The sequence below is a fragment of the Anneissia japonica genome, unplaced genomic scaffold (genome assembly GCF_011630105.1).
Source record: "Anneissia japonica isolate Jap-2015-1 unplaced genomic scaffold, ASM1163010v1 scaffold9_len2422644_cov172, whole genome shotgun sequence".
NCBI classification, from domain to species: Eukaryota; Metazoa; Echinodermata; class Crinoidea; order Comatulida; family Comatulidae; genus Anneissia; species Anneissia japonica.
The window spans coordinates 376,314-399,309 of NW_022758107.1; the positions used below are offsets into that span (position 1 = coordinate 376,314).

The following is a 22,996-nucleotide window of genomic DNA, read 5'->3' on the forward strand; positions in this document are numbered from 1 at the left end:
GAGACAGCCATATAACTACGAGATGACCAAATTCTATAACTTAACTTTTAAAAATTATTCTTGTATCCTCCTTCATGATATTTTAGGGCCTTTTATTTAATTTCACTGGAGAAGAAAAGCCCAAGAAAGGCATCATCAATCTCCCATCCTTATGCAACTTATTTGGACCTAAGCCTTAGCAGCTGATATATTTTAGTCATGAGAGAATGTCCTGGACCTACATACTGCAAGGCCTTGCTACAATACTGTAGTCTATGGTAATGGTAATTTTAGGGGATTTGTACAGCGCATAATACATGGTCTCCTCACGACATATGAGCTAATAAAATCGTCATTTGCTGTGTATAGCCGCTGGCTAAATCATAAAATGCAGAAATTTATGCAGATAGTCTGGCTAAACAGGGGCAATGCAGCTAATTAAGCTATGCAATGAAGTGTCCTTATGCAATATAGAATCCAGGGCAATACAGTATGCAAACACTCTACATAGGCCTTGCATACAGCTTTGCGATAATTCGGACAGTCAAATTCTTTTTACAGATTATACTTAAGATATCATAGGTGGAAATAATTATTTTCAAGTTATAGCCAAGTGTACTTAACATTTTGTACTTTATATATTGATTGATATCTAGTGGTTTTACAATCCTTGTTGTAGATTAAGTATGTATTACTGAGTACTTTGTAGTTTTTTCTACCCTTACTTTATTGTAGTGTTAATTGGTGATACAGGTGGCTCTTAAAAATTTGTGACAATCGAATCATGTTGTTCATGTCAATGTCTCTGCTTGTTCATATACATTTGAAGAGCTACCTATCTCATCAGCAGCATTATTATTGTGTTTAGGTTAATAATCTTTTTTTGGTCCGCGCACAGTGGACCTCACAGCTATTGTTACAAACTTTAAAAGTGTCTAGCGTCGCCAGTTTTGAATGGACACGCAAGACATTTTGTACATAAACTAGAGGTTATTTCCAACAAATGTTCATGGCCCTATTTTAAGTTTGACCCCAGGGTGCTCTCTACACCTACAAAACAAAACAAGGACTGTACATTACTGCAATTACCACAAATAGGACACTTCGCACGGATGGCGCAGTCAGTTAACAATGCCTTATAAGGAACCTAAGGCCGTGAGTTCGAATTGCATCTTGGTATTCAATATTTTTTTTCAATTTTAAGACAATTTATTTTATCCTTATTATTTGTTTTTATTTTTATTTATTTTTTTTTCTGTTAGTGGTGGTAGTAATTATTGACAATTACCAATCCTTGCCAAAAACCCAATTACGATATATATATATATATTTCCTGCATGATTTAATTTAAGCAGGTTTTAATAGTGTATACACGAAACGTTAAAATGCTGAATAGATGTAACCTCGTTATCTCTTGCTCTTGTTATTTTATGTACTAGTAATTAAAGAATCTTGATACATTTGTTTTGTATCATTTAATATGCATCAGTGCCACTGATCTGAAGGTATATGTTCGAATAAATATTATTATTGTTATTATTAATCTGAACCTAATTAGTGACAAAGTGAAAGTAGTTAGTTTGTAAGTGTTCATCATTCTTATTGACTTCTTGAGATTGTCGATAATTGAAACTAAATTATTCATTTTAGACACTATCAATGTGCTAAATCTTCTAATATTGTCAGATAATCAGGTTGTTGGCCATGAATAGATAAAGCTAACTAGAGGGAAAAGAAAAGTGCTGTAGGAGTTGAAAGGAAATGGAATTCTTTTCAACCTCATATGACAAAGGACAGAAATTAGATCCATATTTGTTTTAGTGTATCTTGATTAAATGTATTATTATACCAATCTGCAAGTGCCAGGTAAAACATGGCTAATGTTGATTACGTGAATTAATAAAATAATTATAATAAATGACTTGATAAAACTACTGTACGTAGTGGAATATTCTATTCTTTTTATAGGGTCGACTTGTGAAAACAAGAGCAACCGCTCATTGGTCCGCGCATTCCTCCACATTTAAATACGGTACAGGCGCAAGTTATTATATTGGGTTTTTTGGAAGAGCTAATAAGATAGAAATGTTTAAATAATTAGGATGTTTATTTGTACAAAAAAAAATAATATTTAGAATGTTCATATGTACAAAATTAAAATATCTTAAAATTTAAAAAAAATTTTTTTTTTTAAATTGGAAAAAAAAAAAATTGATAACAAGACGCAATTTGAACTAACAACCTTTAAAGTTCGTTAGAACACATCCTTAACCAGCCGTGCCATCCATGCAAAGTGATTTTATATCTTACTTGTTTTCTAATTCTTCTTGAAACCTCCTAGTTTCTTGATGTCGTTGCATAAGGTCAAAGCAACAGTTAATCAACTTGGTGACGTCAAATGTTCCAGCTGATGTACTCTCATGAATAGCTGGAGTGTATAATGATTGGAAGCCCAGTAATGTTATCTCCTGTAACGAAATATAATCAATTTCATATTTAAATCAAGATATGATATAAACTTCTTCTGGGACATTAAAATTAGCAGATATTAATATCGGACTTTAAATAACATCAAATATTTAAGGTACAATTTAATCAATAAATTTTGCCAGCATTTCAAAATAAATTCTCTAAAATGGTGTAATTTTAAAATTTGCTCTGTTCACTGTTGTCATCATTCCAAGAAAAAAATGTAATGCTCACGTTTTTGTTGCAGACAGTATTGCAACACTGATAATACTTCTTCAGTGGCAATCAGGATTTCATTTTGCAGTTTAAAGGTTTTTGTTGGTTTGATTATTAATCTTATTAGACAAACACATACTAAATAATGTCAATTTACATTCCACTCTACTTTACAAAAGGCAGGGTTTAGCCATTTTGTGCTGTGGAATATGAATTAAAGCACTGAATTTCCTTTAACTGCAAATTTTGAACTTGATATAAAGTTACCAGCCTCATGTGCTAACAGATTAGCCGGACCATACAGTTATTTCCAGGGCCAATTTGCCTATAGATAATTTGCAAGTATGTTATACGATTTGATAGCGCAGAAGGCTTACTCATGACGGTCAGCAGGCACGTCCAGACAGGCTTTGCGTCACATCCAATAAATCTAAAATGTTTATAATTTTGACCGGTCAAACAAAATGAGTAGCAAAGAGAACCTTTGCTCTCACTGTTAATATTATTAGCAATTTTATGACAGAAATAGAAAAGTTTATCACAATTTAAAAGGTATTTTTAAATTGAATGAAGTATGATCCTCGTACTATGCATGTTCCATGTTTTTTTTAAATTAAAAGAATTCATTACCAAGCCAACTACAGTAGGCCTAATGTGGTTTTCTGGTTCCAATACCAAAAAAACTATTAAAAATCTAGCCTAAAGCTACCTCTGCTCAGGTACATGAAAAAGGACAATTTCAATGGCAAGTAAGAGGGAATTTATCCCAGAAATCAGTTTGTAAATTTACAGAAATAGTCCAAAAAATTCCAACACATTGTACGGACTGCGTCCGTTGCTACACTCCGAATGGAATTACTGTAGAGGCCTGAAAGAGCTTGACAATCCAACCAATGAGCAGCTGAAATCCATCCACAGTTTTAAGCCTGGTTTTCTTAAAATCACTACACTGTCGCTACAGTGCTTTCAGTGCAATCGTTGTACCGATTAACAGTCCCAGACGCGATCGGAAAGGCTCCCCATTTCGACCAACCAATCAGCATCACCGAATGCTGCTGGCAATAGAATGTAGCCATTGTATGGAAACCAAAGCTTCAGACAAAGTGTAAAATGAGATAACAACAAGAAGAGCTTTTGAATGTTCATTTTGACTTAAATATAAAGAAACATACTTAATGGAAAGGATGCAAAAAATGACCTCTGAACTATAGTATTGTGATTTTTGTACAGTAGTACCCTGTTGACTAAAAAGGAAGAGGTTAAAATTAAATGTTCTTGACTTTGATATGAAATGTTGCTTAATTAAAGCTTAATCAACTCAGCTCATGTATTCCACAACTTCCTTTCCAGTTTTTCAGGTAGCTGCATACACCTTACAATCAACAAGTTCGCACTTCCTATGTTCTGTAGGCCACACTTTAAAAATCCCTAGTTCATTTAAGCGTACATTTAACAATTAAAAACACATGGTTTGAATCTGAACATAATCAAGCTACTATTTATTATAGATATACAAATGAAGTCATAATTCGTTCTTGATGAGGAGTAAAAATACAGTCCTACTGTATCACACAAACATTTAAGAAAAGACAATAAACTTGATGGGACTAGTGAATAGCAGTATTACTTAACCAGCAGAGGATAGTAAAGTATCAGAAAGTTGAAAGTCAGCGGTTTATACCGAAAGTCAGAGTTTGCGAGCATCAAGACTATCAACTATAAGAAAACACAGAGGCACCATCCCCAGCAACTGTTATTCCCTTTGACCATGGCGTTGTGAATCAGAGCGTCACCATTCAGTTGCACAGTGTGTAGTAGGTCTATTTTTTATTGTACCAAAGGTGAGACAACTATACTAAAAGTTAGGAACAGCTTGGAGACAAATCTTTAACTGAAGAGTACTCAACAATATTTACAATAGTGAAAATAATGAAAAATGAATGATAACACTCTTAATAAAGATTTTCAACAGTCATAATAATGGTTTCAATATTTTTATAGTGCTTATATAAAAAGAAACCCTCATGAATTCACTTTAAATGTAAGAATACAAATTATTTGAAAAAAAAACAAAAGTCTGAAAGTGAAATGTAAAAATGAGCAGTAATTATATAATTATTGATCTTGGTATGAAAAATTACTTACCTGGTCTAGGTATGAGACACATTGGTCTATATTATCTCTTGTACAAAACATGGTTCCACTTTTTCTTGGTGATGGCGAAAATTTCAGAGCATTTAATGTACTTTGTCGAGGTGGGTACGATTTATTGACGAAAGTATCTATAAAATCGTCATGGGTTATTGATTGTGGAGATTGGAAAGGATAGGTGCCTGATGTTTCCCAACCGGCCATGACCAGCCTACAAGTCATCTAGTCGATCTACAATATACAAAGAAAATTATCAATATTATTTTATTTTTATTTTATTATCATATTTAAACATTTTATCAAAATATAATATGTCAAACATACACAATCACCAAATATCTCTGTATAACTCATGTAGACAGATGAAGCCTATGTTATCAGCCAGTACATGACATGAAAAGGCGCTTACTGTAGAATGAGTGCTGCTACATCACAAATAAGCAATTCAGTCTTGTAGAGCTAAGTGGGTCATAGGTTATATCCTACTGTACATAATACCTCTACCAATACTACAAATCATTTCCATAACAAATATTGAAATTTTGTTTCTTTGATGACAAAATTTGTGTCCCCACCAGGAAATCATATTAAATAAAAATCATTGAAATTAAAGTAATATTATAAAAACAATGAAAATAGAAGTATTATTAATTACATTCTTAATATTAATGGTTATATAAAGAATAAATTATCATTATATGAAAGACAGAAATCTCTGAAAAACCACTGTGGTTCATGGATGCCACCTGTCTATAGTATTAAGTAGTCCTGTAATAATAAATATGATAATACTAGAAATCAATCAATTAAATCATATTTCTGCAACACAAACAAAGCTGACAAAATGTATGAATTTAACTTAATCACATAATGCATGTGAATTGATGACCAGCATCCTGACGCATTTCACAATAATTATTTTGGTCACATGATCCTCTGCACTTCCTCCTTAACAATGAGTGAATTCAGTATAAAACGTGTAATATTACCACACCATTGAGTTGGCAACTGAATGTGTCAATTACTACAGTAATGACACATCTTCAGTTTTCAGTCATTTAAATGTTCAATAATCTAAATGAATTATTTAAGCATCTTGAGTTAAAAACTTTTTATCATTTCAAATATGGAATATTTAACAAAAAAATTAATACCTAACAAAGCCAGATGCATAGGACTCCCTCTAATTAAAGACCACTTTTGGGACCAAGGTTTTCATGGTCTTTAGTCTTAAATTAGAAAAAAAAAAATTACCAAAAAGGTATAAGAAGGTAATTTGGGACTGCAGAAATATGGTCTTTAATTGGAGGTGTTCTTCCACAGGAGTGGTCTCTAAAACGAGACCTGTTTTTCATTAAAACAAAGAATTATGCACATTGCGATATTCCCAAAAATAAATTTTTATCGCGTAGACAAATTTGTACACTTTTACACAAAATATGTTGATTCAAAATAACATACAACATTTAAAATAATAGATTTTGATGAACCATTTTAATGTAACCATGTATATACATTTTTATGTGTAACCAAGTACAGTACTTTAGTTGACTTCACAAAAAACAATGGAAAATGGTTTTGCAACTCTTATTAACACCTCTGAAAGAGAGTAGTGTCTGTGAAAATGTTTGATATTGTAAGCGACTCACTACAGAAAAATTTGAACCCGGGAACCTAGGGTTGAAAGACGAGCACCTAAACATTATTCAAGCATCAATTTTTCTTTTTCTAAATAAATGCCTCAATTCTACAGAATAAATTATCATTAAATTAAAATATTTTAACAGTAGTGATACGATCATGGAATGAGACTATTTATTCACTATCAGCATTTGATAAACCAGCCTTGATCCGAGACTAGAACTGTGATTAATGATAACATTATACTGATCACATTAGTGTCTGCCCATAATGAATGTCCTGTCCAATCAATTGCATTATATAAGCTTAAGGTATTTACTATGAGTGCATTAAAGGGTATAATTCACAAAAACAAATATGTAGTTTTACATCAATCAATAACCAACAACCATGTCATAATTCTTACTCCAGTATGGCATTGATGTTGGATATTATACATTGCATAAAGCACATCAGTATATTACCCAATAAAATATACTGTATGTAGTTGCATAATATGCAATTTTTACTATACATTATGTAGATTTATTGGTACGACATAGAATTATCCCAGCTGACAATTTTTTATAACATAATTTCCGACTAAAATAACATTGCAAATGTTGGTGCAACGTTGTGTCACTATATTTCTGACATGCATCAACATTCGCTATAATACTATCATGTTTTGTGTTTGCTCGGTATGGTGGTAGTAAGGTGTGTTCATAGACCATGTTCATATCATTATTACGTTTTGATGATCAGTTCATTATGCAATGTCAAAGCTGCTACATCATCAATCAATTTGAAATACTCATTAAATCATAAAAATGCTGCAATTCATAACATCTCATTCAATTTTTTCCCCCTTCACATCCAACAGCAAGTACACTCGGTACTTTACAGAATGGAATGATGCAAGTCTCTTGAGGTGTAGTGAATGGATCTGTTTTTAGTCAGGTGAAAAAATCCTGCAGTGACCAGGGACTGGAAAGCAAGCATCTTTTGTTATTAGGCAACACTTTCTTTGTACCTTGTTTAGCAAACCTGCCGACTGCAAATTATTGATGATTTCGAATAAGTTTATTTTCAAGTCAATTAGCACACCTGCCTCCATGAAAAAATGTAAATTTCAGAAAAAAATAAAAGTTAAAACATTTTTTTTATTACACCCTCCGCCACCTTAAAATCTCTAAAGATAAGATATTTTTTCCTAATTATATAAATTTGAAGCATCTAACTATCCCATAACATCCGCCAATAAAATGTTATTTTTTATTTTCTCCTCTGTCTGGATGTTTTTGGCAAAAATATTTGCTACAGTAAATAAGAAAACAAAATTATATAAAATAAATGAAATTATCTAGCCAAGTATTTACCTAGAATACTGTAGTCTATTTTGTTGTATGAAAACTACATTTTTCACTTTAAATTATTAATAAACAAAATTATCAAATTAAAATAATCTAGTTTACAGAAATTAGACTTAACACCAATTGTACAAACCTGCCATTCTAACAACGGTTGAAGAGGATGATGCTAATTTCTTGTCCGTAGCGCTTCTATTCAGTGTTCCAATCAAACAACAAACAACTGGATATACCTGCAGATAGTATGTGCTACTCTTTGTATACTGTACCAGTCTAGATTCAACATTCAAGATGCAATACTGTTACAGTATATTATTTATACTTATTCTCATTTTGGCAGGTATTGTCTCTCAGTACAGCCAATCAGAGAACTGTCAAATTTACTGTTTCACTGACCTAGATGCTTTCAATGACAGTACACAGGAAGCCTTAGTGGTCTAGCTACCTCCACACAGCTCAACAGGTGTTAAACATCCAATATTATTGATTATGTACTATTCAAAGTATTGGCAACGTATGATGATGCTCTTAATTTCTATTATTAATCATTAGAATTGCTGGCTGAACTATGAACTACTATGTAAACTGCTTTGTCAACCTGTTGCACTTTGGTTTTCCTCGCATGTTTGCATTGATCTTCAACATCAACCATTCCTTCAAAAATTCAAGTGTTGCTAAGTGGTTGATTAAAAAGTAACTGAGCAAAGAGCAGAATCTCATATTTCCCCACGTTGTTGAAAGCACCTTGGGACTGGAATGGAATATCTAGATTTAAATAATAATTTAATCTAGATATTATACAATGAGTTATCATTCTAAAATGATACTATATCAACATAAATCTATCTATTGCTAATAAATACCTATTTACTGTACACTTCATATTTAATTTGCATCCTAATATAGACCTACTAGTACAGTAACATCTCCCAATTACGTACCCCTCCGTCCAAACAGGGTTCGTAAATGAGAAAATTCGCAATTCAGAGAGTTCTAAATTCAGCATCTCAGTGTGGTGAGTGTAGGCCTAGGCCATGCTACAAAATAGGGCTAGGCTAGGTGGCCTAAGCATTGGCCATGTGAGAAAAATGTTGTCACAAATTTACGACTTCTGGAATTTACTGTTTTCTGCAACAAAGTAATACTTTACAGAAGCCAAAATTACATGTGCTCACTGTGAAGTATTAATTTTAAGTGATTTCCGAATGAAAATATGACCATAAATGCCCAAAACGAGTGTTACTTTTCATGAAGATCGCAAATCCATGTGAATAGCACCCCTAATGATCAAAAAGTGAGATTTACTCTACCTAGTACAGTGTGCCTGAACAAGCATGCACAACTCAAATACAATCACGGCTGAAAACGATTGAGATTTCTTGCTTTAAATTTAGCTTTATTGCTTTCAATGTTTTCTTTCTTAGCTGATGTAACCGTTTAAATTATTTCTGAAGACTTCTAAATATATCTATAGTTAAAAACTATCGTTCGTAATGACGTCATCGCCGCAAATTTGGTATTGTAAAATCCAGAGTTCGTAAATGGGAGGTTCATAATTGGGAGATGTTATGTACTGTATGGCAGATTACACTATCAGGATGGAATCAACTATAATAAACCACCCGTTCTGCAACATATGGAGACAACAACATTTTTATGGGCCACACAATCACTTCAGATAGCAGAAAAAATTCACCATACAGACAATACTTTAAATACAAAGCAGGCAAATATATTCCTTTTAAATTCAACAATATATGCAATTAGCGTTTTAGCTTGATAGGTACAGTAATGGTCAATAAGCATTTAACTGAACATCAATTTAATTCTTTGATGCCTATCAACAGTTATGTTAACGTACTATAAAAAAACATATTGACATTTCTAATATTATTGATTAATTTTTGGATCAACTTTGCTTTTCATAATGTTGATATAGTACAGTATCTATCAAGTAGTATTAAAAAAAAAAAAAAAAAAAAACCCAAAAGAAGCTTTGTTTTTCAATCCCAAGATTCTACCACATTCAATTACTGTCTGTACTTCAGGAATTTTTCTCCACTGAATTAAAACAACTTGTTGAAATTTTATTGTTGTTCTAAAATAAATAAAATAATTACAAAACAAACTTACAATTGACTGCCATTGGTTTGCTAACCACTTTCAATGTTCACAGAGGTATTAAATTTTTAACCTGTTCTACTAACAACACCATTTGAAAACTAGTTTTACTCCAACTTAAAAAGTGAAATGAAGCTAATTTAGGTACAATACCTGAATAACTTGGTTTCAATCAGACATGATAATTTCACGCAAAATTAATTGAGGAATGTGAAGTTATTGAGTAAATTAGGTTGAGCAATACACAGATAATGGTTGCTAGATGGATGAGTGCACTCAGAGACAGCAAAGATTTAAGTTTAGTGCTGTAGATTGCAACACATTGTGCAAAGTGAGCATTCAGTGATAAATGTATATCTCAGTACAATGGAATCAATCAAGGTTTACTTGATTTGGTGTTAAACGGTATTATCAATTATTGAACATAATTGCACTTGCCATAAGTTTCGTAGGCATAGTAACTCACATAATTCTATTTAATATTAAAACATAATTATTAATTTCAATTTGCATAATTATATTTAAATTGAGGCTCATAAAAGTCAGACTTAAAAGCATTTCAAATAAACAATGTAAAATAAATTCATACATGGCAATACTGCATTCTTCCTTACGTTAATCAACACCAAATATCAAACAAGACGATTTTGGAAAATGAATTTATAAATGAACTTTGAACTTTTATCGGAAACATTAAACTTGAATAAATAAAATTGTACACTGCAAACTTAAATAGGAAACAAGCCCACTTGTTGTATATAGGGTAAATAGGAAATTAAAAACAAGATTAAAATTAACGAAAGCATCACAAGCTGTAGTAATTATAGTTCTATTCTACTGTATGTAGTAGTATTAAGATTAATTTCACAACTATCTTGTCATTAAGGTGTAAAATAATTATTTTATGAAGGTCAGAATGCTTTATGTGTAGGGATACATACTTGAGTAGGGCACCAGAGGTAAATATGGCAATAGCTTACCTCTGACTGAGATACCCAGGGATTTTATAAAGAAAGGGGAGTTATCTCATCTTTTAAATCTGCTCTAAGTACTATATTTCGTATATTAAATTATTCTTGATACTTTAATTGTATTTTCTTTGTAAGGTGGAGTGTGTGCAGTATCTGTTTGGGCTTCTGCCTATTCTCACTCCAGGCTATAATTGTTCTTGATGATTGCCAATAAATATTATTATTATTATTATTAATATTATAGGGATTAGGGGTTTGTTAAGGCAGTAGTGTTACACTAAGGGCAACAGTGTCAGCAGATTTGTAAACAGCGAAAAAAACCTGACAAACAAGAAATAATATCAAAATGTATGGAATACCTGGCATTAACAATAAAAGAAATGTCAATAATAGAAAAAGGCAAGGTATTTAGAATTAGACTGAACTTTAAAAGTGCTACAGAATGACTTGGAAAATTGCATACTGTACTGTACTATAGAGAGGAAATGATGCTTTACAGTGCAGTAGTTGGATATGTGTCAATCTATGAGTGAAATTGACACACAACCACCTTGATAAATTACTAAAGTGTGCACTAAATTCATACTAATTTGTCGCAACCTAAACGGTGATGGTTTCGAGACTTACAATGTATAATAATGTGCTGAATACAGTATGGGCATCCTGATAGCTTCTACAGTATGTTAATAACTGAATGATGAAAATTCAAAATTACAAATGAATATTAATTAGTGGGCATCCTGTGTCTCACAAGTTCTGACAACTATATGTTGGGAAATCCAATGTTATGACAGATTAATGAATACAATTAGTAAAAAAATGTTCATCATTGGATGCCACACCCTGGAAACATGTGCATTCTGTGTGTTTAATAATAATGATTTTTAAATTTTGACATTTAAATTTGAAAATTCAGAAGTGTAAAAACATTCAAAAATCAGATGGAGAAAAAGAGTGGCCTTATAGCTTTGCTTCATGAATACTAATGCCTGAAAGCTAAGAAATTTCATGGATTATGAGTATGTTCATAAAGCTACATGATAAAAGGAATCGAGTAAAATGTTTTTCAACTAAGGCCTACGATGCTGATTAATTTAATTACTCAGTGGTCTAAAGTCTCCCGGAAATCAGTAGTAATTCCTACATTTTGTAGAGCAAGCAAAAGTCATCCGGAAACAAACTCATCTTCCGTAAATTCAGAATGTTTACATGTTTTTACTATCAAAATCAAAATTAGCTAGGCCATGAGTTATAATCAGGCATAGTAAAATATAATGTTTAGTGTACATGAAAGCTCATTGACCTACTATTTCCAAATCCATGCCCCTGCCATAGAGAGAATGTCTGTTAGACTTACACTACAGTGAATGTGGAACTATGTCTCACAGCTGGTAAAAGAAAATTAACTTGTCCAGCAAGAGATTGACAAATAAAACATCAAGCCTAGACTTGTATTTATTCCAATCATTAGTGCGTTTCCTATCAGTAGATATCATGACAAACAGCTTTTATCAACTCAGATCTCTGTATACGTGTCTGACATTGTATTATAATAATATCACATTATCAATTTAAAATACGATTAATGAACTAATTTGAAGGACATACTCACAAAGGAAATTTGAAACAGAAAAACTTACTGACCAACATTGGAATGATAGGCCTACCTGAAATGGCCAAGCAAACACATATTATTAACCTCATTTTATTCCTTCTACTGGCTACTTAAAATTTATCAATGGAAATCCGTTAAAAGCTTCAATCCTTTATTATCCATAAAAGTGAATGTCATCGTATAGTAGTTGTTAAAAATGTAATAGCAACACAGTGTTCTTATGTACTGGTGTCTCCCACACAGTTCATATGGCACTGGCAGGAAACTCTGTGATTCATTCTCTACTTTAGTCTGACACTGACAGGACTATCATCACAGTTTTCTATGACACTTTCCTGTCATTGAAAAAAAAAAACTTTAAAGGAAGTCCTTGTTTAATTACCATAGCTTCAGGTCACAAGCCAAAGGTTAGAGTTCAATATAATTATTATATTTAAAAAAAATATTTACAAGGTAATAGGAAAAAAATATTCCATGTGGCATTGTAAAATTTTGTTGATAAACTGCCAACTATTGTATACTCAGCATTCATGAATCTTCATGAGGATCAATGCACTGTTAAACTAAAGTTTGATGATTAAATTATGTTAATTTAATGAAAACAATTCAAAGATTATACAATCTATTAATATGTACACTACTTAAGTATCCTCATACAAATAGTCTCTCTCTGTAGTGGAGGTGTCGGTGGTTAAGATGCTACAGCAGCTTTCGAATCGCATAGTTCTGGGTTCAAATACCACAATTTTTTCTCGACTTAAAATGGTAGGCCTGAATATCCCATTCCATCCGAGTCACCTTGGAAGGGGTACCAATTGAACAAGGAGAAGGATGGTGCACCAAGGATTCTGCACTTTGATTTTGCCAGATGGTCTGATTATTCAATAATTTTTTAACATTGTCTAAATAATGATTTGACATTGAACTACAGTTTACTATACTCTGGTTCAGTGATTACCTACTCTTTAGGAGGTATTCTTGTGCATGATGCAAGTGCTTTATAACTGAGACAGGAAAAGGCGCTATATCTGACCATTACTGTATTATTAATATCAGCTGACCTAAGGTTAGCTGGAAGGTCACCCTCTACATAGTATAAATATGGTTTTAACAAATTAATTGGTATATGAACACAAAAAATTTGTATCTGCAACATTCCAATGAAAACGAAATTGAATAACAAATGGGAGTTGAGTGGCCAAGCGGTAAGGTAGGGGTGCCACTAACTACTGTACCGCCTTAACATAGGCATCCTTATACCTTGAGCTATCTTTTCATTAGAAGTGATCAAATAACACAAATTAAATAAAGCTCTATATTTTCACATATTATAATTGCTCAAAAACCTACAGTAGTATGATAACGTACCATAAAAGCTCGAAGAGAAGTCCTGGGCTTCTTTTATTTGCTAACTTTGGACGGGCTACTTTTCGAGATGGGCTTCTTTTCGAGTCAACTTTTGCAAAGTACAGAGGGGAGCTTCTTTTCAAAATGAATGTTGTAAATTTTGGAAATTACTGTACTATAAGACAATATTTTAAATAGGGCCACTTTAACATCAGCCTGTACCATGGTGTACGGTAAGAATGGCCCCAGAAAACTGTTTATAACATGTAAAGTTATTTCATTTGATACTTAACAAAAGTGAATTTGTGGTTATCTATGAGTTGCATATTTTGGTAGTTGAAGTACTGTATATATGTCATTCCTCTACTTTGTTAGTGGAATAATGTTTTTAAAACTTATTTCAACTATCAAAAAATGTTCAATGGCCGTTGTTTTCTGATAATCTTTCAGTACATTTGCATCTGTTGTGTACTGTATTTGTTATTGATTGAATTCTTGCTTATTACAGTATTTAAATATTTGAAGATTTTTAAAAAAATATCATTTCTATTACTGAATTTTTTCATTGGGGCCATTTTTACCTACTTGTCATTCGGGGCAATTTTTACTGGGGCCATTTTTTCCGGGGCCATTCTTAATACCTACATTCGTATTAACCAGCATTAAACCACCTAAACATATGTGTAAACCAAGCCTGGGCTTCTATTCAAGGTTTTAAGGTAATGGTACTGGCCTAGTATCATACTGTAGTCTGACAACACCAAAGCTAAGTTTAACACAGGCAAATATTCAGACTGTCAGTTCAGTATGGCAAAATCATTTAGAGTACTCTAGTACTGTAGGAGTATATGATGATGCAGTGTTCATCTTGACCATGTCAGCCAAATTCTGTTTTTAAAATGTTGGCAGCCCTGATGAAAGATGTGAATAAGGCAGCTGGCTGACTGCTGGACATCATATCACAGGACAACAAATCTTCTCTTTGCGGTATTAATCAGGTTAAGAAAAAAAACTATGGCGCTCAGGTAAATCAAAATAATTTATACTATAGTCAACTGACATAGCACTTCAAACTGTTTTTAATTTTGTAGGAACATAGCAATTTAGCTTCGATCACTTAAACTTAGGGTTGAGGTTCAAATCCGTAGGAGGCTATGGCTTCATAAAATAATCAGAATTCTTATAATACAGAGCCAAGAAAAAATTTGAAAAGTGTTCTCAAACATATTTATTTCCTTTGAATTTTCAATTAAATTATTGTGTTGCCATCTGTGGTTTTGAAGAAGATAAAGACAAGCTGTTGGATAGGACAAATAAGGCTGAAGGTTACAGCGTTGCTATGGCAGACATTTCAGAAATTGCAACTTGCCTATCGAGGAAGGAAGCACATTTTGATCAAACTGTCTCACCCTTGACGATAACCAATCCTTATTCAATTTATTGTATTTTCCTCACTAAAGTAATTGTCACTAATTATTCTTTTATTTACTGTAAAATATTTTCTACTAACCATACAAAGCATTCAAACACAGTAGTCTACACCGCCCTTTGAGACCCTTAACTTTTCCTGTGTGGTTTTCTGTCATTAAATATATTAATATATTAATCACTTAAGTGGACGGAGGGAACTGTGTTACGCTATAACAAGTGAAACCAACTATATGGAAAGAAAAACTGCAGACATTCTTAGTTTTACCGGAATGACTTTTAAAATAGGTATTTTGTCTCAAGTAAGGCCAAATAAATTTAATTGTAAGCTTCACATCTGGTAACTATTTTTGGTGAGGGTACATTCTTATTTAATACTATCCTATACAAATAATCAAGCTAAAAGACAAAGTGTACATGTATAACGTGTATATCATTATCAGGATAACCAACATCGGAAATTGCAATTTGTTGCAACTTAAATCACCAAGTGCTTACACGCACAGGTTAAGCTGGAAATAATAAAAATATGTTAAATAAATATCTAAAAGGTTTGCTTACCATCTGCCATGACTATCTACATGCTGCATTCATGGACTATTGAGTAATACTAGATAAATACAAGGAGAGATGAATTGTTCAGAAGTTCAAACTAAATGTTGTCCTACAACTATCTTCTCCTTGAATACCTTAAACATTTCCTGTCCCGCAGCAAATAAGGTTAAATAAAGTCTATTCCAGATTGTTTAAAATGCAAATTAACAAGTAATACGGTAGCTAAAAAATGTCTATTGTTAACACAGTGGTTGCCAGGTCTACCTATGTCAACAAACCAATACACATTTCTGGTCCAACGAGTTTACTTAATATAAGGGATGTAAACCAGGTACTGCCTTTACAATAGTTTATGTATTTGATATTTAACAATACAAATGTAAATTTGCAAACAAAGATGAAAAAGTGCTCAGCTTGAAAAAAAAACAGCAAGTAGTAGACAGATAAAAATAGGAAATATCTGTACTCACAATCACAGTTGAATAAACAAGACATTTCAAAGTGAAACTTAGTAAAAGCCTTCAGTAGGGCCTACAAATTATGACATGATTCTTATAATTACTACACAAAAGGTTGAATTTCAACAATGAAAATATAAAAAGATGTATTTTTTTAATAGTCTAATATTTTTTAAGTATAATTTTTTTTAAATAATTCCTGAAGCACAAAACTGTCTATAAGATTTACCAGTATTTTACAAAAACTTTAAAAATCAATCATCATTATGTTTATATTCTGTTTATCTTTGTTTACTAAGGAGAAGTGTATGTTTTATTTTTTTATTTGATTCAATATAGAGTTCTGTTTGTTGTTACCGTTACTCAAAAGTTAATTTCGTCCTCAATGTTTCTTTTATATTTCGTTTTCCTGTAAAATAACAAACTTGTAGAAAAGCGCTCTGAGACTTAGTTGTATAGAGCGCTATATGAAAGCCTACATATTATTATTATTATCATCATTATTATTATTATTATTATTATTATTATTATTATTAAAGTTCGAAGATGAAGTCACGCTCGTTTGCCCATGGAAAAGTATGAAACTTCAATTCCTTTACTTCTTTAACAGCAAAGTCTCTCACATCGTCAAATGAAAATCGACAGGGCAGTAAAATGATTCATTGCTGAGTAATATCATGGAACGAATCAAAACCGCCAGTGGGCTGGAAATTTGGCCTGGAGGCGAGGTTTGAATACCTGGCAGTAGATGTTAGAATTATGAATGCTGGTATGAATTTGATGGTTTTAGTATTGTATATTTAGTTTACACAACTTGCATTTCTTGTATAACATACAGTAGAGTATATCAAGTCATTATGCAAATAACAAAGGCTTTGTTTACTTGGAGTCATGGGCCTATAAAAACACTGAGCAAAGTTCTTACATAGAGCCTATTGTGGTATTTGCCATTTGCTACTGCAAGCTGTCAATTATTCAAATAACATATGCACAACATCTTTTAACAATTCAATTTGGATTTCATGGGTAGGCCTACAATAGTAAGTACTTTTTTATTTGATCAAACTAATTAATAAATCAGGTAAACACTAACACTTATAATATTAAGGATACTAGAGCGCTAACTCCAATGTATTCGATAGTCGGAAAACGCAGCCGAGCTGTGTGTACACCATACAAGATGGCTGCCGTAGATTCAGCCAATCATAATGCACTAAGCATCGTTTCAATGGTGTTCTCAACTTAACATTAAAAATACTGTTATGTTGACATTCGAGCGTTGTAGCGTAGATACGATTTCGATCTTCATTCCTCAGTACCCTATTTCTAAATCAGATACTCCAGCAGGCCTCTTTTTTTTGCTAGGATAGTTTAATCATTTATTCATCATAAATAATGATTAATGAAATAATAAGTTAGACAGAAGGCTTATTTATGGCTATATACCAGGTCAGAAGGTGGTTCTTTCCTTCGGCTGCCATCTTGGACGCTACACATACACAGCTCTGCATTGCTTCGCCAATTCAGCACTCTAGTTGTTTAATAGCTCTATGGGTAAACATATTTTATGACCAAATATTAATCGATTATACCATCAGGGCTGGAGAAAGTGCGGGACCGGCGGTCGGAGGCATTGACCTATAACCTAATTTTAGAAAAAGAATTTTTTTTTTTTTTTGCACATCACAATTTAATGCAAATCTTTCTACTTGCTCCAAACCACTATTATTTACTACTACTTTGCTATAATAGTGTAAATATAACATTCTTGGAGGCATTTGATCAAGATAATCTTCATGGTTGGAGCCACAAATTTTGTTTTCCAGGCCTGTACGAAGCCCTCTCTCAATCAATTACATTTACTTTCTGTGCAAATGGACGATTTTATTATTGTTACAAGTAAAACCACGGAGAGCCCTATATTGATTATAAGATCTTTGATGCACATGGATGAAGCAGCAAAAACGGTTTGATGAAAAATCTGTGTTCAATGTCAATCAGTAAATTTTTCATCAAACTGTTTGATAAAAAATCATAATGTTAAAAAACTTGTCAATTATGTGCTAATAGTGTTTTATTATCATCAATTTTAATACAGTAGTAATATAGGCATATGTCACAGCAACATTGAACATTTCTTGTACAGTGGATATTCGCTCGAAGTTGCTGGTTGGCTGAATCAAACACAAATATTATTCTTCATAGAAAACTGTATTTTACACCATTGATCAAGTTGCAAAAATAAAGTTAAACAAGGGGCTATTATAATAAATGCCTTTGTAAAGCATACAAAGACAAAGTATAAAGTGTATAGCATTGACACCATGCTGGTATCCAAGTAGAATAATATACCAACAATCAAACATCAAAACAAAACAATCCAACTCACCAACAAGTGCATTCACCTTTCTCACCTAAACAGCCTTCTATCAATATATACATCATTCCAGTCTATGCCTAGCCTTGGGTATGACTGTATTTGTTGTTGTTTATTTCAAATCATTAAACCCCACTCAAAAGCACATAGCCGAATCTTTATGGACAATTTTACCAGTAAAAATGTTTTAATTGGGTTAACACTGATGTGATGAGTAAGTTTGAATAAAATGTTTTTATGATGAACTCTTTTTGGGCTGTATATTTTTACAAACTTGATTTGATTTATTCTTCAGATCTTTAAAAAAACAGAAACAAATAAACATGAACAGATCGAATCACAAAAGAGGGGATTAACCCCTAAAATTGCGAAAGATATTTCAATAGTGAACTAACATGAAATGTAAGTTGCTTTCTAAAGCAACAGTATGCTATGTTTGACATTTTTATAGATACGCCTACAGGGGTGGGTTAGAAGGAAGGCCAAGCATAGGCCACTGTGCAGCCTATGAGCAACATGATGGCAATTTTGTTACAGCCAGTGAAATAATTAAATTACATATGCTTATTTATTTTATCACAGAAGTGTGTGTGTATATAATAAACTTTAATATAATAATCATAACACTTCTATGATTTTTTTGTGTTTCTCTTCTCCTGGGCCCACCTAGGCTTACCCCTCCCCTACTCCCGATGATTGACCAAGGCTATTTTTCATTATCGTGGTCGTGGTATTGAATACATGAATGTAGTAGCTGAAGGTTTGCAGATCATAAAGTACATCATAGACCTAGGCACAGACCCGCATGCACTTCAGTAAACACAAACAAGTGCAGAGATCTACTACTAGCCTAGGGCCTAGCTAGGCCACAGGTGGCCAAAGTACGGCCCGTGGACCACATGCGGCCCGTCAGTCAAAAATCAAGACCCTATTTTTGCGGCCCGCCAATCAAAATTGGCTAGAAAACACCTTGTTTTTTACGGCCCGACACCAACCATAATCCATATTAATATGTAAAAAGTAACATTAAAACTGAGAATAGAGTGATGTAAAAACAGTGCTTGGAGGTTTTTGGAAGCTTACTGGAAACATCAAAGTTTGGGTGCGGCCCTCGGTGTTAAATCAAAAATTCACTTTGGCCCTCGGACCGATTTCTATGCCCACCCATGGCCTAGATAGAATCTATTTTTTTTACTACAGCAGGCCGCCTAGCCTAGGCCTACTTACTGAAAGAAATGTCACATCGCAGTGACGTTTAAAATTAAATTAAGGAAAACTTAATTTAAAATCTAAAAGAAAATCATGAATCACTAAATCCACCGAACCTGCCTAATAAGCCTTGAAAGATGGATTTCCTAATCATTATTTTTCTTTTTATTATTATGTAACAAAAATGTTTTGTTTGACAGCTGTGACACAGTTCGTCTGCTGCGCTCGCCTGCTCCTCCCGTGATGGAAGAATGTGCTCAGCCAGGCACTCGAAAAATACTCTACCCTACAAACAAGGTTGATTCATCTAATAATATTAATGTTTTTATTGAATATAGTACCTACAACAATCTCTTTTAAAGAAACACATATGTAATAACAATCATAATTTAAGTAACAGAATGTACATATACTCACGTCAATCGTGTAAAATGATAAAATTAAATAGTTTCGTTTGCAACCCTCTTTTCCAGTTTCAAAAGCGAATGAGGGGCGCTGAAATTCGGATTCGGAAATGTAATTTGTTTTTAATAAATAGGTGGCGCTACATATGTTTTTTTATTTCAGGCATTTCAAGATTGTAATTCTATTAGCCAAAAAAGTTTGTGTTGCCAAGCCAGACCAACACCAAAATCCATAGGCGTAGATCTCGGGGATAGGGGGATATATCCCCCAATATTTGACAAGGGGGATGGTCCATTGTATCATCCCCGTCTCTTATACACATCTAGATGTGTATAAGAGACAGGTTAGAAGGTTCGGATTCGGAAATGTAATTTGTTTTTAATAAATAGGTGGCGCTACATATGTTTTTTTATTTCAGGCATTTCAAGATTGTAATTCTATTAGCCAAAAAAGTTTGTGTTGCCAAGCCAGACCAACACCAAAATCCATAGGCGTAGATCTCGGGGATGGGGGGATATATCCCCCAATATTTGACAAGGGGGATGGTCCATTGTATCATCCCCCCCAATATTTTGACTATGTATGGGATAAAATGGAGCTTTACACACTTCAAAAGACTGTCACAGAAATAATTTGCAATGTCTTATGCGCTTACTTACAAAGATGAAAATTAGCATAGGCCCTAATTAATGTTGATAACAAAATTATTTTATCTGGTACCAATCTAGGCTCTTCTTTCCTTAAATGTTAGATGTGCTTGCAAAGCAAGCCACATTTTCACACTGAAGGGTGTGTACGACATCAGTAATTTTATGTCAATTCCAAGAATTTTCAATCATCCCCCCCACCCCAATGAAAAATACTTTTCTACGCCACTGCCAAAATCACCCAAAGTCTATAGCCTTTTTTTTCCTTTTGCAAAAATATAGATTTTTTCACCAAAGAAACAACACAAAAATTGTGGGGTTTTAAGAGAGAGCACATTTTGGGCTCGATCCCGTCTGAAAAAGAAGAAGAAGGGAAAAAAAAGAAAAAAACACCTCTGCTCTGGAATTGTAATATTTACGTCTGTAGGATACGTCTGTTGGCAAGGAATTTTCGAATGAAAGCTAATAATTTAACTTACTTACGGCTACTTAGGCCTGCACACTAAGCAATTCAAAAGTTGTTTTAGCATGTAACAAAAGGATGAATTTTAGCCGGTAGTTTTACCACTTCACCAGCCAAAATACATTGTGTTTTTGGACAATAGGGAAGGAGTACTGTACTAAAGAAATCCCGAAGGTTTTCCAGCTTATCTTTTGCTCCACTATGTGTGATATCATGGGTTGGCCTAATCGAGTTCTACTTGCTGCCCTGCAAATTTTCTATTGTAGTGCTAATTTTATGGGAGAAGAAGCGCACCCTCCCCCCCCCCACCTCCAGCCTACACCCTTTAATAAGCGGTTAGACGCTTATACAGGGCATCGTGATCTTCGGCGTCCAAACTATTAATTTATAACAGGCCTATCCAATTCAGGCCAGAATAAAATTTTGTTATCCCCGAAAAATATCTCCTTACTTCTCCGACAGGAAGCCTGCCCAACGGTGGGGGGGGGGGGGGTGGTCCCTCCTATCTACCTCCTTTTGCAGCGCTGCTGAGATACAACACTGTATTCGACGCACGCTAAACAGAGATCAATGTGTATCATGTGTCGAAATCCTACACTGGCGCCACCACTATTTCAAAAGTCAATATACAGTATATACCTCGTGAAAAAGCCAAATTGAAGCCCCACCCCTTTTTGTTACAAAAACTAGCATCGAAAAGATTCTTTTATTGTCTGAAATAAAACTCAGAAATTGCAATCAATGGCAAGGTAACAAGTGTTAATATCATATAAAAAATAAAGAAACAATTACAAAAATATAGAAACTAATTAGCACCAAACAATATCTAGTCAAGATGAACATGCAAAGAAAATTAAATACAATTACACGTTAAACTTAAACTAAACTTAAACTTAAACACATTAAACTTACTACTGTACTACTAATTAAAACTACAAATTATCTATTAATATTGTTATTATAAAGGTGAATGGAGTTGGGAACAAAGGAGTTTCTATAACGGCAACGTGTGGTGGGTGGTACATTTAGACGGAAACTTGAGTTGTTAAAAGTAAATTCATTATGTAGTGGATGAGTTGTGTCGGTCATTATTTTCTTAAGTTTAGCTAGTGTGTATTTTTCATAAATATAATCTAAATGTATAATGTCGTCTTTAACAATTTTCTTAACAGTCTTCCTGATGGAGTCTAATTTCTTTATATTTTGTTTAGTCAGGTTTTCATATGTACAAATTAAGCAGTAAGTTAAAACACTCTGTATTATTGCATTGTAAAACAAGATAAGAATGGTGTTGTCTACATTAAGCTTCTTAAGTTTTTTTAGAAAATACAATCTTTGCTTGCCTTTTGTCATAGTAATAAGAAGCCCATCTAGGTGATTTAATGCTGGTTAATACTCTCCATGACCAGATTGATGTTGCAGTGGCCTTATTTATAGCATAGACCTTATTAATTAATAGGTCCGTGTTTATAGTTTTATAGTAATTCCCAAAATTTAATTTCCATCCCTCCCAATCCACCCTCTACCCTTTACTTCGCAAAAGTAGCCTAAAAAAAATCTCGTGTCGAAAAGAAGCCCATTCAAAGTTCGCAAAA

At 33.1% G+C, this 22,996-nt stretch overlaps 2 protein-coding genes across 5 annotated transcripts in view; one reads left to right on the plus strand and one right to left on the minus strand.

The window, feature by feature from the left end:
- Window positions 1–20,398, minus strand: part of LOC117125168 (afadin- and alpha-actinin-binding protein A-like) — a 36,205-nt gene extending 15,807 nt beyond the window's left edge. The window contains exons 1-3 of one of the 4 annotated variants that reach the window (XM_033271579.1): window positions 20,304–20,398; window positions 4,810–5,046; window positions 2,290–2,447 (exon numbers count right to left, since the gene is read on the minus strand). In XM_033271579.1, the coding sequence (XP_033127470.1) occupies window positions 2,290–2,447; window positions 4,810–5,037 (386 nt within the window). In that variant the 5' untranslated portion in view covers window positions 5,038–5,046; window positions 20,304–20,398. Of the gene's footprint in view, window positions 1–2,289; window positions 2,448–4,809; window positions 5,047–7,941; window positions 8,466–12,564; window positions 12,754–15,848; window positions 15,868–20,303 lie in introns of those variants that run through there. The other 3 variants (XM_033271582.1, XM_033271581.1, XM_033271580.1) reach the window with 3 other exon arrangements.
- Window positions 17,322–22,996, plus strand: part of LOC117125169 (extracellular tyrosine-protein kinase PKDCC-like) — a 17,859-nt gene continuing 12,184 nt past the window's right edge. The window contains exon 1 of the mRNA XM_033271583.1: window positions 17,322–17,340. The gene's annotated coding sequence lies outside the window, so the exon portion shown is untranslated. The remainder of the gene's footprint in view (window positions 17,341–22,996) is intronic.